The sequence below is a fragment of the Camelus dromedarius genome, chromosome 14 (genome assembly GCF_036321535.1).
Source record: "Camelus dromedarius isolate mCamDro1 chromosome 14, mCamDro1.pat, whole genome shotgun sequence".
Taxonomy (NCBI): domain Eukaryota; kingdom Metazoa; phylum Chordata; class Mammalia; order Artiodactyla; family Camelidae; genus Camelus; species Camelus dromedarius.
This window is the reverse complement of record NC_087449.1, coordinates 33210402-33224648: the sequence shown is the minus strand read 5'-3', so window position 1 is coordinate 33224648 and position 14247 is coordinate 33210402. Positions and strand designations below refer to the sequence as shown.

The following is a 14247-nucleotide window of genomic DNA, read 5'->3' as shown; positions in this document are numbered from 1 at the left end:
GACATTCAGCTCTCATTTATTAAAAAAAAAAAAGTTTGAAAATCTCTGGTCCCCTGGGTTGTTGTGAGGGTTAAGCGAGGTCGTATATTAATCATCCCCATACTGACCCTACTGTATGGTCGATGTGCCCCGCCCTAGCCTGGAACCTCCATGAGATTCCCAGCGCCTAGCACGGCGCCTAGCACAACGGCTGGTGCTCAGCACGGGTGTGGAATCCAAGGAGGCGGCTTCGGTTCCCGCTCTGCCACCCTGGACATGGGCTGTCTCTCCGAGCACCCAGCGCCCAAGTGCATAAATTGGTAACGTAGTGCAGCCGGTGGGGGCCACGGGCAGAGACTTGCGCCGGGTAGGCTTCCCGGGGCTGCTCCCTCCTCCGGATCTGCGTGTTGCCCCCCGCCCCGGGCTCGGGCGTCGGCTCCCGGCCGCCTCTCCACTCCCACCACTCCTTGGCCCTCCTCCTCCCTCCTTCCCTCTCCCTCCTCCTTTTCCCCTCCTGCCGAGCCCTGTCCGCGTACCTGGTCGCCTCTCTCGGTCCTCGGGGACTCTATCTCTAACCGCTGCAGCTCCGCGCCCCTCGCGGGGTTTTTCTCGGTCTCTGCCTCAATCCCTGACTCTCTGCTTATCTCTGCCTCTCTCTCTGTCTCTTTCTCGGGCTCGGTTCTGTCTCCGTCCGTCTCTCGCTCGCCCGGCTACCCGTGCCCTCTTTCGCCGGCCGTCTGGTGGCCCGCGGTGGCGGCGGGCCCGGCGCGGGGCGCAATGAGCGGCGCCTGCACGACCTACGTGAGCGCCGAGCAGGAGGTGGTGCGCGGCTTCAGCTGCCCGCGGCCGGGGGGCGAGGCGGCCGCTGTCTTCTGCTGCGGCTTCCGCGACCACAAGTACTGCTGCGATGACCCGCACAGCTTCTTCCCCTACGAGCACAGCTACATGTGGTGGCTCAGGTACCCACCCGGCCCTAACCCCACCCAGAGTTCCACTCTAGTCTTAGCCCCCTTGCCCCATCCTCGGCCCAAATGCGTGCTAAACCCTCAATCCTCAAACCCACCCCGTCAGGGCCAACCTGCACCCAGCCTGTATCCCTTCAGGCCCCATACTGACCTTTGCTCTCACTCTGTCTCCAACCCAGCTCTCTGTGCAGACGCTTCTCAGCTCCATCCCCCTATCCTAACCCAACAATTATTAAGGTCCATCCTTGAACCACCCGCCCCAGCTCCACCCTGGAAAACCTTCACTTTAGCCCCACCCCAAACATCCTCATCCACCACCCTCAGCCCGACCTTAAATTACACAATAACCCTCACCCTAACAGCAAACTCCCACCTTGCAAAGGTTCACCAGATACCCAAACTCCTCCCTTATCCAAGTGCTGACCAGGGTCCCCTTCATAATATCATCTGCCACATCCCTGACCTTACCCACTCCCCAATACTGATCTCTATCACCAGCCCTAACCTCCTCCTCAGATCCTCCCTGCAACCCAACCTCAGCTCTCCTCCCCCACCCTGACTCCAAACATTACCTAGACCTACAGTCAAACCTCACCTTGAGCCTTAATACCTCATCTGATGCTACACCCCAACTCAGCCTCAGCCTCTGCCCAACCTCAACTCTTTTCTCCCCCCTCATATTTAGTCATTCTTTCGATCATCACCCCTTCCTGAGCACTTGGCCAGGCCCTGTGGTAAGTTCTGGGATGTACCCCACTCCCAAGCCAAAGCAGAAACCAAGGATTCCAAGTTGCCTACGAGTTCATCATGAGATAATGACAATGCCATAGCAGGAGCCAGATCAGTGTAATTTGGGTGAATCCCTATCCACAGGACCTCAGTTTCCCCACTAGTTCAGGGAAGGAGGTGGTTAGAACAGTGCTGGCATTCCTGGAACTTGTGGGGGGCTGAGAGGGCAAGAGATCTCAATCTCTCTGGGTCCCTAAAGGCCTCACCCAGAAAATAGGACCTGATCCTGAGGCTGCACTGGGAAACAGGCATCGACAAAAATGGAGCGGGCCATCTCAGTAGACAGTGATCTTCTTGTCCCTGGAGGTATGTGACCAGCAGCTGCATGCTCTCTGGGCAGGAAAGGACAGTCTGCCTCTAAAACCTCTCTGAGCCTCTGTCTTTTCATCAAATGGGGAGGATGATTTCTGACTAGGGCAAGGACCAAATGAGATCAAAAGGTAAAATCAACTTGGCATATACCACTAACAATTACAGTTATTGCTTTTCTAGACTGCTTAGTCTGTAACTCCAAAGGATTTTCAGATGGCCAGGTTTTCAGATCCTGCACATTCAGCTGCTGTCACCTAGGGAATTATATTATTCTCTGTTCATCCATATTTTCATTCATTCATCATAGCCTTTGTTTTGTGCCAGAGGCTATGCTAGGTACTAGAGACACAAAAATCAATTATTCCCTCTCTGAGGACCTCACAGTCCATTTAAAGAGATACAACATGCATCTGAAGTATAACAATGGAGTATCTGTTGAAGAACCACTGTGTACTTAGCACTGAGCTGAGTGCTGAAATATGATAGTGCTGACCTCCCTTTGAAGTATGGAAACAGTGTGGAGCCTTGCGGCTAGTTAGAACCCTGTCCTAACTTTGGCTCTGTCACTTATTAGCTACGTAAACTTGGGCAAATTATCTCTGAGTCTCTTTTGTCATCTTTAGAATGGCAGTAATGATACCTGTCTTATGGAATTGTTGTGAAGATTAAGTGAAATAATGCATGTGAAAGTGACTAGTGCATATAGTAGGTGCTCAATGAAAGGGAGTTCCCTTTCTCTGGTTTGTCAGTGGGGAAATTGAAACTCAGTATGAAAGTGAATTGTCCAAGATTTTCCAGCAATGATATACTGAGATTTAAAGAACATCACCTAGCACCATCCAGAAGCTAGATGCATTCACACATTTGCAACCCTGGCATATCTTCTCTCCATTTTACAGATGAGAAAACTTAAAAGAGGTTGATTTTCTATCTGAGAGTGCCCCAGTGAGAGGAAGTGGCACAGCTGGGATGAAAACTCAGGCCTGTCTGGTCCCAAGTCCAGGCTTGACCTGCTGGACAACTAGCTTACTATAACCTGCTCTACTAAGATCACTTGAAAAACTACTCACTGACCCTCTGCTGTCTTCTGGGCACTATGCTAGCCCTTGGGGGGACAGAGATAAGTAAATCCCTCAGCACCAAGCCAGGACCCCATCCTTCTACTACCACCCCTATCCCTACACACCTCTTATGGTCCCTCTACCTTGCCTTGGACCCTCTTGAGGCATGGAGTGCTTTACTGGCTCAGACAATGAGGTAGAGGGTTGGATGGGGTGACCTCTGAGGTTACATCACATGTCAGTGTGCTTCCATTCTGTGACCCCAAGGGAAGCTGAAAGGTTCTAGCCTGCAGGGCTGACTCTTCCTAGGCTTGGATATAAGTGGTTCATAAACAACACAGACAGTTGCCAAGTGGAGGAGGGGAACCAGTGTCCTCAAGACATCTAGGTGATCAGTGTCCTCCAAACCTGAAACAACCCTCCTAGTATGTTTCTGTCAGAGCCCCACCATTGCAGAGTGGAGACCTTGTTTTGCTCTGGACTCCGTTTGGCCCAGTTCATGAAAGCTAGCCCTTAAAAACATAAAAACCTACAGGTAAACACTGTTTCCTTGGATAGTGCTCAAGGAGAATTGCTGTCTTTAAAAGCATGTCTCAGGAAATGAAGACTCCCTGTGGAGAAGCAGCTGGTGCTATCACACATCTGATCCACTTTCCAGACACCCTCTATCAGTAGTTCTGTTTTTCATCAGGATGTGAGCCAAAAGGCAGCAGCCTTGCTGGAGGGCAGACCTGGCAGCCAGGCACTACCTCTATCTCATTTAATCTTTATGGACACCTGATGAGATAAGAGCTTTTATGAATGAAGAAAATGAAGACCAAAAGGTAAAGAATTTTTCAGCTTATATGTTCAAACTTAGAACTGCCTGACTCAAAAGTCCTAACAAATGTTAGACCACCCCTCCAGTCCTTTCCTGGAAGTCACAGTGGGTTATCTATCTTTCAGGGTCATAGAGCTGGGAAATCCTGGAAGGCTAGCAGCTCTTTAATCCAATTTCCCATGCTGGGCAGGAATCTCTAATCTCTGAAAGGTGTGCTCATCCAGGTGTTCTGTGCAAACCTATCCAATAATAGGAAACTTGCCACCTCTTGAGGCAGTACACATAGGACAACGCTGATCATTTAAAGTTCATCTCATACTAAGTACAGATTTTCCCTGTTGGGCCCTCCCCTGTTGTTTCCAGCTCTGTTCTTGGAAGCTGGTTCCTCTGTCTCCAGACAGACCATCAGAGACAGTGCCCACTCCCTGACTAACTGATGATCTGGACTATATCCCCCTAGTCCTCTCACCCACTCCTCAAAGGATCCTACTTTTCGAGGGCCCTTTCCATCCAGGTGTCCCTTGTGAAGTGTGGGGCCCCAACCTGAGCACAAGTCCCCCAGGTAACAGCCTTATAAACAGTAAGGATATCTCAAAAAAGGAAATAATACTTCACTAAAACACTTACAAGAACTAAAAAGTACTACATGCTCAATGTGGAAAATGTGGAAAGGAGAGGAGAAACAAAAAAAGGAAAGAGATCATGGGCGATCCAGTATGCTAGCTTGGGTTCCCCAGAAGATGAGGATTTGAGGGCAAGTAGTTTATATGACAAGCGATCCTAGAAAACACTAGTAGAGGGTGGGGGAGTGAGACAGGAAAGGGAAGGAGCTAACTAACGATGGTGTATTACCAAGCGAGTCACCACTGAGGGTCCCCAGAGCTCAAACCTGCTGAACTCTGCTAGCCAGTGTAGAACACACACCTCAGAGTCATCTCACCGGAGGGCCAGGAAGCTGGGGATTCACATACCAGTTTCTGTCAGCCATTGGCTGTGTGCTAGTGGGAGAAGGGAGGCATTAATTTTCCTGCACTTCTGACCTAAACAATGTGCAGAGACTGTTCTGGCCCCAAGAAATTCCGGGGAAAAAGATACAGATGCTGGCATTTGAAACCCTGGTCAGAATATTCCACAATTCCAAGACCTAATGGGACACAGACAGGACATCTACAGCCTATGGTACACCCAGAAACAGCCTGTTACCGTTAGCATTTTAGTGTATTTCCACCCAACCTTACCCTGCTGTGTTATGTATGTATATGTTATGTTTATTTATTAAAGTTAGGGTTATGCTATATATTTAGTAATGTGTCCTGCTTTTTTCACTTAGCAGCTCATTAGAATGTATCCTTGGTCTTAAATATTATTTGAAAACATGTTTTTAATGGCTCTATACTATTACATCACAGGAGTATCCAATAATTTATTTAGCCATTGGAAAACAGACTCTCCAAAGCTCTAAGGTGTTTCTGTTTAGTGGAAATTAATCATCAGTTAGTTGGGAGTGAAATGGCAGAAATGGCAAGGGCAGGAATCTGGGGTTGGGGTCAGGGTTGAGGGGTGGGCAGAAAAGCTGTAGGAATCAAAGGCAGAAAAGGCACACAAACAAACCTGGTGCTACCTATCCCCTACTGTTAGGAGAACATCCCACAGTGTCTGACACAAAGTAGCTACTCAATAATTACTAACTGCCTACTACGTGCCAGCACCTGTACAAGGAGAGAATAAAGCCAGTTAAACATGGTCTGAGTCTGCCGTCAAGGAACACACGAGGAATATGTTGAATACCTATTATGTGCCAAGAATATTATACAGATCATTCATCCTCACTACCACCTGTGAGGTGCTATGTTTTGATCATTCTCACTTTTCAGACAAAGAAGCTGAGGCTCAGAGGTTAAATAATTTCATCAAGATCTCACATCGAATTAGTTAACAGACCTGGGTCCTAAACCAGGAAGGTCTGTAAGAGTTCCAAAGCTCTTTGCTCTTTCCTTACCACGCTGGTTGCCTGACCCAGTGGGGAGCGCTAGAGGCCCTGAGTAAGGTGTCTGGCTGGGTTAGCCTGGCACGGGAGAAGAAAGGAGAGAGAAAGATGACCAGGGAAAACACTGAGGAGGAGACATTTGAGATGGGCCTTCAAGGACAGGAAAAATTCTGATGTGGGGAGAGGATGGTAGAGATCATGTGAAACGGGAAAGATAGTGGCCTCGAGAAAAGGCCAGGAGGTAGTTATCTGGAGACCGGGTGATGGTGACTGAGGCCTGACCTGGGGCAGAGGCAGTGAGGTTGAAGACAGAGGGACCAGCAGCAGGGAGTGTTCTAGACGTGGAGTCCACACTAGAGTGATGACCTGCTAGAGGCTGGGTCAGAAATTACCTTGAGGCTGGAAGGACAGCTGGTGTTTAAGGCCCACCATATGTCTTGATTTTTAAGAAACAGCAGTGTGGGGAGGGCTCTTTAAGATCATCTCCAGCTTCCCCAGGTGGAAGCAGGTTGAGGAAAGGAGAGGAGAAGAGAGGGAACACACATGGAGTCCCAGCTACCTGGTGGCACGGAGCCATGTCAAGTCATGTATGTGGTGAGTACCTGCCACCTAGTTGATGCTCTTTCCCGTGCTTAGACCCAGAAAGCCTGTTTAGGGCAAGTAGAGACAGAAGTTCAAGTCGGCTGATTCCTCTAACTCCTACAATGCTTCTCCTACAGCATGCTGCTTCCCAAGTCCTTTTCTGACCCTGTTCCCTTACGGTCTTCTCTCCCCAGTATTGGCGCTCTTGTGGGCCTGTCCATAGCAGCCGTGGTCCTCCTGGCCTTCATTGTCACCGCCTGTGTGCTCTGTTACCTGTTCATCAGCTCAAAACCCCACACAAAGTTGGACCCAGGCTTAAGCTTACAAACTACAGGTAAGAAAGAGGTCACATGATTTCCTTGTATTCAGCAGGCTAGCACCCTTGCAGAGGGGAGATATTTAGAAATGATGTTTGGAACATTTGCCTCATGAGTGTTCCTGGAATATTCAGAACCAGGAGCACGTTTCTCAGGAAGTTCACGACATGAACATTTCTATCCCAAACTCTTCATGTGCTCATTCAAAATAATTCAATATAGTCAGCATTCTATTTGTTACATGAAGATGTTATTAAATATCCTACGATACAGAGGACAGCACCCTACATAGAGAATGATCTGACCCAGAATGTCAATAGTGCTGATGCTGAGAAACCCTAGAATAGAAAGAGTCCAGAAACAGATTGATTTAAATGGGGTAAGATGAATAAAATGTTTAATTTTAAAAATAAGGGAAATGTTGGCAAATTTGCCTACATCAAATACAAAAAGATATCAAATACAAATAATACAAAAGACACCATACATAAAGTTAAAAAAACCAGTGGTGGACTGCAAAGATATTAGAAATACAAATACACACACACAGTCAATCCTCATTATTCACAGATTCCATATTTGTGAATTCGCCTACTTGCTAGAACTGATTTGTAACCTCAAAGATCAATACCTGCAGTGTTTTGAGGTCATCTGCAGATATGGATGTGCACAGAGCAACAAAAAATGTGAGCTGCCTTGTCACACACATTCCCAGCTGAGGCTGAACAAGGCCATGCTCTGCCTCCTTATTTCAGCTCTTATATTGTAAACAAGTGTCCTTTCCGTGGTATATTTAGTGCCATGTTTTTGCATTTTTATGATTTATTTTGGTGATTTCACTGTTGAAAATGACACCCAAATTTAGTGCTGAAATGCTGCCTAGTAGTCCTCAGTACAAGAAGGCTGTCATGCGCCTTATGTAGAAAGTACATTTTTAGATAAACTTTGTTCAGGCAAGAGTTATAGTGCTGTTGGCCATGAGTTGAATGTTAATGAATTAACAGTGTATGTTAAATAAGGTGTCTTTAATAAGAAACACGCACAGAATGAAGTTATGTAATGATCAGCTGACAAAAATGTTGTAGCGAGAGGGTCACAGGAACCTGGCTTTGTACTTCTCCTAGGTGCAATGGTTCAGTATTTGCAAATTCAGTGTTTGTGGCAACTTTATAGAACATAACTACTACAAATAATGAGAATTAACTATCGTATATAAAATAGAGACAGGATTGATATCCAGAATATATAGGCACATCTTTGAACAAATGAGAAAAACATAATCCTCTGGAAAATACAAATGCCCAACACTCATGAAAAGATGCTCAACTTACTAATAATCAGGAGAATGCAATTTAAGAACGACATACCTTTTTTTAAAAAAAAAAAACAATTACATTGGCAAAAGTCAAAAAACAGATCACATTAATAGTGAGAAGTTTGGGTGGAAAGAATGGATTCTCTCTCAGATACTGCTGGTAAGAGCGTAAGTCTACAACCACTTTGTAGAGCAATTTGGCAATACCTATTTAAACTAAAAATGTATATACCCTATAACTCAGCAATTCCACTTCTAACTATCTGCCCTAGAGATATTGTTGCACTTGGAGAGGACTTGTAAAGATGGATACCGTGACAGCTGGTCACTGGAAACAAACTAAATGCCCATCAGTAGAGGAATAATGAAATATGATACTGCACTTAATAGGAATGAACTAGCTTTAAAGAGACCATATCATTTGCTCTTCACAATAACCAGGAAGAGTATAGATCTTATTAGAATCCATTTTACAGATGAAGAAACTGAGGCCTAAGGTGCCTACTGAGTAAGTGACAGAGCCAAATCCACCTCCACCTTCCTTCTTCTCCCTATCCCTGTGCTGAGAAAGGGAAGTTCCTGCTATATGCTAGACACTATTTGAAACTTTACATGCACTAACCTCATCTAATTTTCCCAACTGCCTCAGTGAGGTAGGTGTTACTATCACCCATTTTACAGATGTGAAAACCAGGTCTCAGAGAGGCGCACAATTTGTAAACTGCAGAGCAGGAATTCAAATCTGTATTTTTCTGCCTCCAAAGTCCTACTATTTCTCCCTCACCAGGCTGGGTCTGTGGGTGCACCTGCTTGTGCTCTGCTCCCCTCGTCTCTCCCCACCCCAGCCCTGCAGCCGTTCTAACTCAAGGGAACACAGTTCATCTGCTGGCCCTGTGCATGCAAAGTACCCTCCTGCTTTCCACTGCCCAGCCACCAGCTGTATTATTCGGTCAACAGGGTTTGAGACAGTTTCTTGCTTTTTGCTTCTTATTTTTAGGATGGAAGATGCATTTCCTGACTCTTTATTAAATGATAGCTTTCAGTTCTCTCTGCCTTTTGCCTAAACTCAGCTCTGAGTTCCCCTTTCTTCTTCATTTAGTGCTATCCTCTCCTTCCTGTGAACCCACAGCATCAACCCAGGAGCCTCTTGTCCCTCTTGCACCTGAGACAGTTTATAGGCCCACTCTCTTACATTCATCAGAGCTTTCCTCTTGACACAGACTTTCATATGTTTCTGTCTCCCTCTCCAGTAGGACATGCAGAGAGATCATTAACCCCATTTTACAGGAGAGGAAACCAAGGCTCAGCCAAGGGAAGTGAACTGGCCAAGTCTACACAGCTAGTGAGCATGTGTTGCTAGGATGTTAACCCCCATCTCCCAACTAGGTCTAAAGCCTAGACCATTGCACTGCACCTTCAGTCCTGATCTCTGAGTCTGGGGGCAAGGGACAGTGGGGAGTGCCTTGGCAAGAGCAGAGTGGAAATCGTACAGAGTTCCTGCTAACAGGCTCCTTCTTCTGCCCAGGCTTTCTGTACTGTCCCATCACCCCACCCCATCCCATCCTCCAAACTTGGGACGCCACAAAGACCATAACTTTCTTACTCTGGTACTTTGTGAGGAACTTGGTGAGAAGGCCGACCAAGTTCCTACTTTTGTGCTAGGCACTACACTATGGCCTTTAAACATATTATCCCATTTAACCTGTTCAACTACCCTACCAGGTGGTTATTATCAATCCTATTTTTCAGATGAGATGAATAAGTATGGAGTTGATATTTCAACCTAAGTACGCTTAATAAGAGATTAAAAAATGAGGGAAATTAAAGACAAAAGTTCTCATCCTCTTCTGAAAAGTGTTGATGGGGAGATGGTTAATCAGCCATTCTCACTGCTCATAGGGTTCCTAGAAATCAAGTCTGATGTTTTCATTGTATAGATGGGGAGCTGAGGCCCAGAAAGGGACAATTATGTGTCCACAGTCACCCAGCCAATTGGCCAAGCCTTTGCCTCCTGGGCCAGAGATCCTTCCTTGCGGCGGCCCCTCTCATCTTCCAGGAAGGGTTTCATTTCCTCAGCCCCCACTGCTTTTTAATTAACTGCACTTGGGGAGGTGGTATGACCCAACAAGCCTTAGTGATGAGTCACTCTTGACTCATCTCCAATGTGAGAACCACTTTCCTAGCTGTTCATGACAGGCTAAGACCTCAGGCAACTGGCCAAAAGATCCCTGGAGAAAGGTGAGAAGGCACAACCCTGGGCTGGGATGTCAGAGAACCTGGCTCTAATCCTGGCTTTGTCACTCTCATTGTGTGGCCTTAGGCAAGTCACTTATCTCTGGGCCTCAATTTACTCTGTAAAATGTGTACAGTAATACCAAGAAAGCTGTAAAAACTAGGGGTGATGCCTACATAGGAGCTAATTAATCTCTGATACATGGTAGGGATTTTAACATTTTTTTTATTATAAGGCATTTAGATTTTTACATATTAGTCTCCTCAAAGAGTCTGTTAATATCTCAAAGATGGGAACCATGTCTTAAATGCTTTTGTATCCCAGCACCTAGCATAGTTCCTCACCTATACTAAGGCTATGCTTGCCCTGTGGAAAGAGTCTAAGCTTTGGAATCAAGCAGAATGGAAAGTGTATCCTGGATCCCATACGTAATAGCTGTGTCAATGTTGACTTTCTCTGTCCGGGCCTCAGTTACTTATCTATAACGTGGAATAATAACACCCACTTCAGAGCGTTGTTAGGAGACTCAGAGAAGATTGTTGTACCAGCACGTTTTAGCCAAACATGAATCTTCTTATTGTAACTTGAAAATTGAACTTTTTGTACTTGCATTTAGGCTTTCTCCTCTCCCACGTGCCTCTTGGCTAGCACCTTTATAAGATGGAATCCCTTGCCCCAGGCTTCAGGCACCACTGAGAGACTCTAATAACTTTCATTACATATTAGTCAGAGGAAGAGGCAGAAATATGTGTATTCAAGAGGTGGACCACTGACTATTCTGCTGGTTTCCCTAGAAGACTAGGATTGTAGAATGGAAGGCCCTGGGATACACATGTGAGGGAATCCCTGGGATCTGGGGAAGAGAATCATGTGCAAAAGACATGATGGGTCCACAAGCTCCGTATGAAGCAACACTGTGATGTGTTTGCCAAAAAAAAAAAAAAATGGTGAGTAGAATCTCAGGTTACATTAACAGAATTATACAGAGTCTGGGGAGCAAGAGAATGATGGCCTTTCTTTACTCCCAATTGAATGAAACACAGCAGCCATCACATCTCAGAGGTAACATTTTAGCATCCACCCCACAGGTTCCCAAATTGATTAGGATCTGTAGTTTAGTTAGTCGTACTGTATCCATGTCAGTCTCCTAGTTTTGAAATTACTCCATGGTTGTGTAAGATGTTATCATCGGGGAAAGCGAGGTGAAGGGAACAGCAGAACTCTCTGTACCATTTTTGTAACTTCTTGTGAGTCAATTTATTTAAAAATAGAAAGTACAAAACAAAACAAAAAAGGAAATGTATTGGCTGTGTAGGTGAGAAGTCCAAAAGTAGAGTGAGCTAGAAGGAATGGTTTGAATAGAAGCTCACAATGTCCTCAGACTTGTGGCTCCATCCTCTGAGATTCTCTAAGCTCTGCCGTCTATCTTGTATTGGCTTTCTTCTCAGACTGATTTTCACCATAGTAGTAAGCCGGCTGCCAGCAGTCCCTGGGACTGTGTGCTTTTTGTTCCCACCTAGCCAGGAAGAGAAAGAGACCTGAGCTCTATTCTGATTGGACCGCCTCAAGTCATGTGCCCGAAACCAACACTGTATCCAGGGAAATGCTGTGCACTGCTTGCCCATCCCTGTAGCAAAGGAACAGAATTATCTGATGGGCTCAGATTAATAGGCCCCACTCTTGGAGCTGGGATGGGGCCCATCCCACCCAAATATAATTGCCATTACTGGGTGAGAAGAGGTGGAATGGGTATTGTGTAGCCAACTCCTATGTCCAATACAACTTCCTTCTTGAAATTCTCTCTTCCCTTGGTTTCAGAGGCACCATTTTTCCTGGGTATCTTCCATCAATGGGTCTTAAAGCATAGGAGTTTTCTGAATAAAAAAGGTATAAAATGTTGTATCAAGCAGAAGCACCCAGAGACCCAGAGATGCAAAGACCCAGAGATGTGAAGGAATGGACCCATTTAGGGAACAGTGAAATTTTGATGTAGTAAAACACAGAGTAACTGAGGAAAGTGCAGTAGTAACAAAGCTAAAGAGAAGGAATGGGGCTGGTTTATGAAGAACCTTGAATACCACCTCAAGAATCACAGGTAGTGGGAAGACATTGACGGCTTTTGAGAAAGAACAGTACATGGACTCACTTGACCTTAGAAAGATCTCTCTGGCTACAGCCTGGAAGATGGACTGGAGGGGACCCAGCTGGAGGCTGTTCCAGGGGTCTGGGCAGGAAAAAATGAAAGCCTGACCTAGTGTGGTGGCCTGGAGGATGGAGGGAATGGGTGGATACAGCAGATGGTGATTTGGTGGAATCAACAGGACCTGTTGAATTGCTTGACTTTGGAAAGGGGTTGAGGGAGAAGGTGTGAGAGTTGACTCACATTTCTGCCTTGATCACTTATCTAAAAAGGCAGGAATGCTCAATTGTGCCAAATGCTCCCAATAAGTCAAGGGAGACAAGGATTCATAAGTGACCATGGGATTTAGTGACAAAAAGTTTTAAGTTCTGTTAGGGAGGCAGAAACCAAGTAAGCTGCAGAAGCAGAAGTCATGAATGGGAAGTGGGAAATAATAAGGCCAAGTGAGGTTCCTATCAAGCTCAGATATACAAGAGGAGGAGAGGATGAAGTAGCAGATGAAGACTCATGGAATCTATTCTTAAAGCAGAGAATAATATATTTCAGCTAAAATTTCCAGCACTTCCCTGTAGGCTAGCTGTGTAGTAAGCCTGTATCCTCATTTATAAAATGATTTTTAATAGTACCTACTGCATAGATTTATGGTGAAGGTGCAGTCTTCATATTCCTAACAATTGTTTATTGTCTATCTTCCCTACTAAACTTCAAGTTCATGAGAAATGCTGACAGCTCCTAGTTCATGATATGGTATACTGTTGATGAATATTTGTTAAATGAATGATGCATTTAAGACTCTGAGCACAGTCCTGCCCAAGGTAAGCACTCAGGGAAGTTAGCCAGTGTATGTGATCCTGATGGAGAGGAAGGGCTGCAGGAGGAAGCCCCATGCCCTCGGCTTGCTGTTTTCCAGACCCCGAGGAGGTTCCCCCTGACTGCCAAAGTGGGAATATGGGCATTTCTATGGAGGTGCCAGGAGTGAGCCCTCTCGGGCAGACTCACCCTTTCCTGAACCGATGGCTGGACTGCAATGAAGAGCAGGCTGTGGACCCCAAACACCTCCTCCAGCACTGCTTCATGGCTGCAGTGACTGCCAGTGACATTCCAGGCAGCCCTGAGGAGGCTTCTGTCCCCAGTCTAGACCCAGCCCCATGACATCCAATAAAGTGTCTCTACACTATCCTCTTCTGGAGTCTCTTTTTGGTAAAAGGTGGGGGTGGGGATAACCAAAGGGACTTTGGAGCCTAGCAGGATAAACGAGGGCTTTTCCTAGCAAACCCACTCAGGTCCTGCTGTGGACCCAGCTATAGTGCTCTGCCTGGCCTACTGTGGGCCAAAGGGAGTTTAGACACGGGTCCCCAGTGAGATGGTCATAACAGCTCTATGCAACCAGGAAGAAGTTCAGAGCCTGTGGAGACGCAGAGGAGCCCCTCACATAACAACCTGGAGAGTCAGAGAATTCTGACTTGGTCTTCCTGCCACAGAGCTGATGTACTTAGGAAACCCAGGGAAGATGACCAGCACCCAGAGGCAGGTGACTCCTGCCTCTCCAGCAGCTCTGTGCCACTCCTGGAGTGAGCCCCTTCCAAGGAACAGAATGAGTGGGAGTGTAGAGTACATACACAGGGCCCAGCCGTGTTTAGTATCATTCAGTTTCTCAGGTGAATGAATGAGTGAGGGAATGGATGGTTAACAGATGGAATACACGCCCCACAGTGCGGACCCGGCCACTTCCTGGCCCTGTGTGGCC

At 46.3% G+C, this 14247-nt stretch overlaps 1 protein-coding gene across 1 annotated transcript; it reads left to right on the top strand.

Moving 5' to 3' along the window:
• Positions 1 to 328: 328 nt before the first annotated feature.
• Positions 329 to 13725, top strand: SHISAL2A (shisa like 2A). Its single transcript, XM_010984776.3, has 3 exons — positions 329 to 938; positions 6690 to 6829; positions 13411 to 13725. The coding sequence occupies exons 1-3, from the start codon at positions 757 to 759 to the stop codon at positions 13650 to 13652; spliced, it is 564 nt and encodes a 187-aa protein (XP_010983078.1). The 5' UTR covers positions 329 to 756; the 3' UTR covers positions 13653 to 13725.
• The last annotated feature ends 522 nt before the right edge of the window (positions 13726 to 14247 follow it).

Coding starts and splice junctions, on each gene's coding strand:
- SHISAL2A (XM_010984776.3), top strand. CDS start 757: ATGAGCGGCGCCTGCACGACCTACGTGAGCGCCGAGCAGGAGGTGGTG. Junction 939..6,689: donor AGCTACATGTGGTGGCTCAG/GTACCCACCCGG, acceptor TTCTCTCCCCAG/TATTGGCGCTCTTGTGGGCC. Junction 6,830..13,410: donor CTTAAGCTTACAAACTACAG/GTAAGAAAGAGG, acceptor GCTGTTTTCCAG/ACCCCGAGGAGGTTCCCCCT.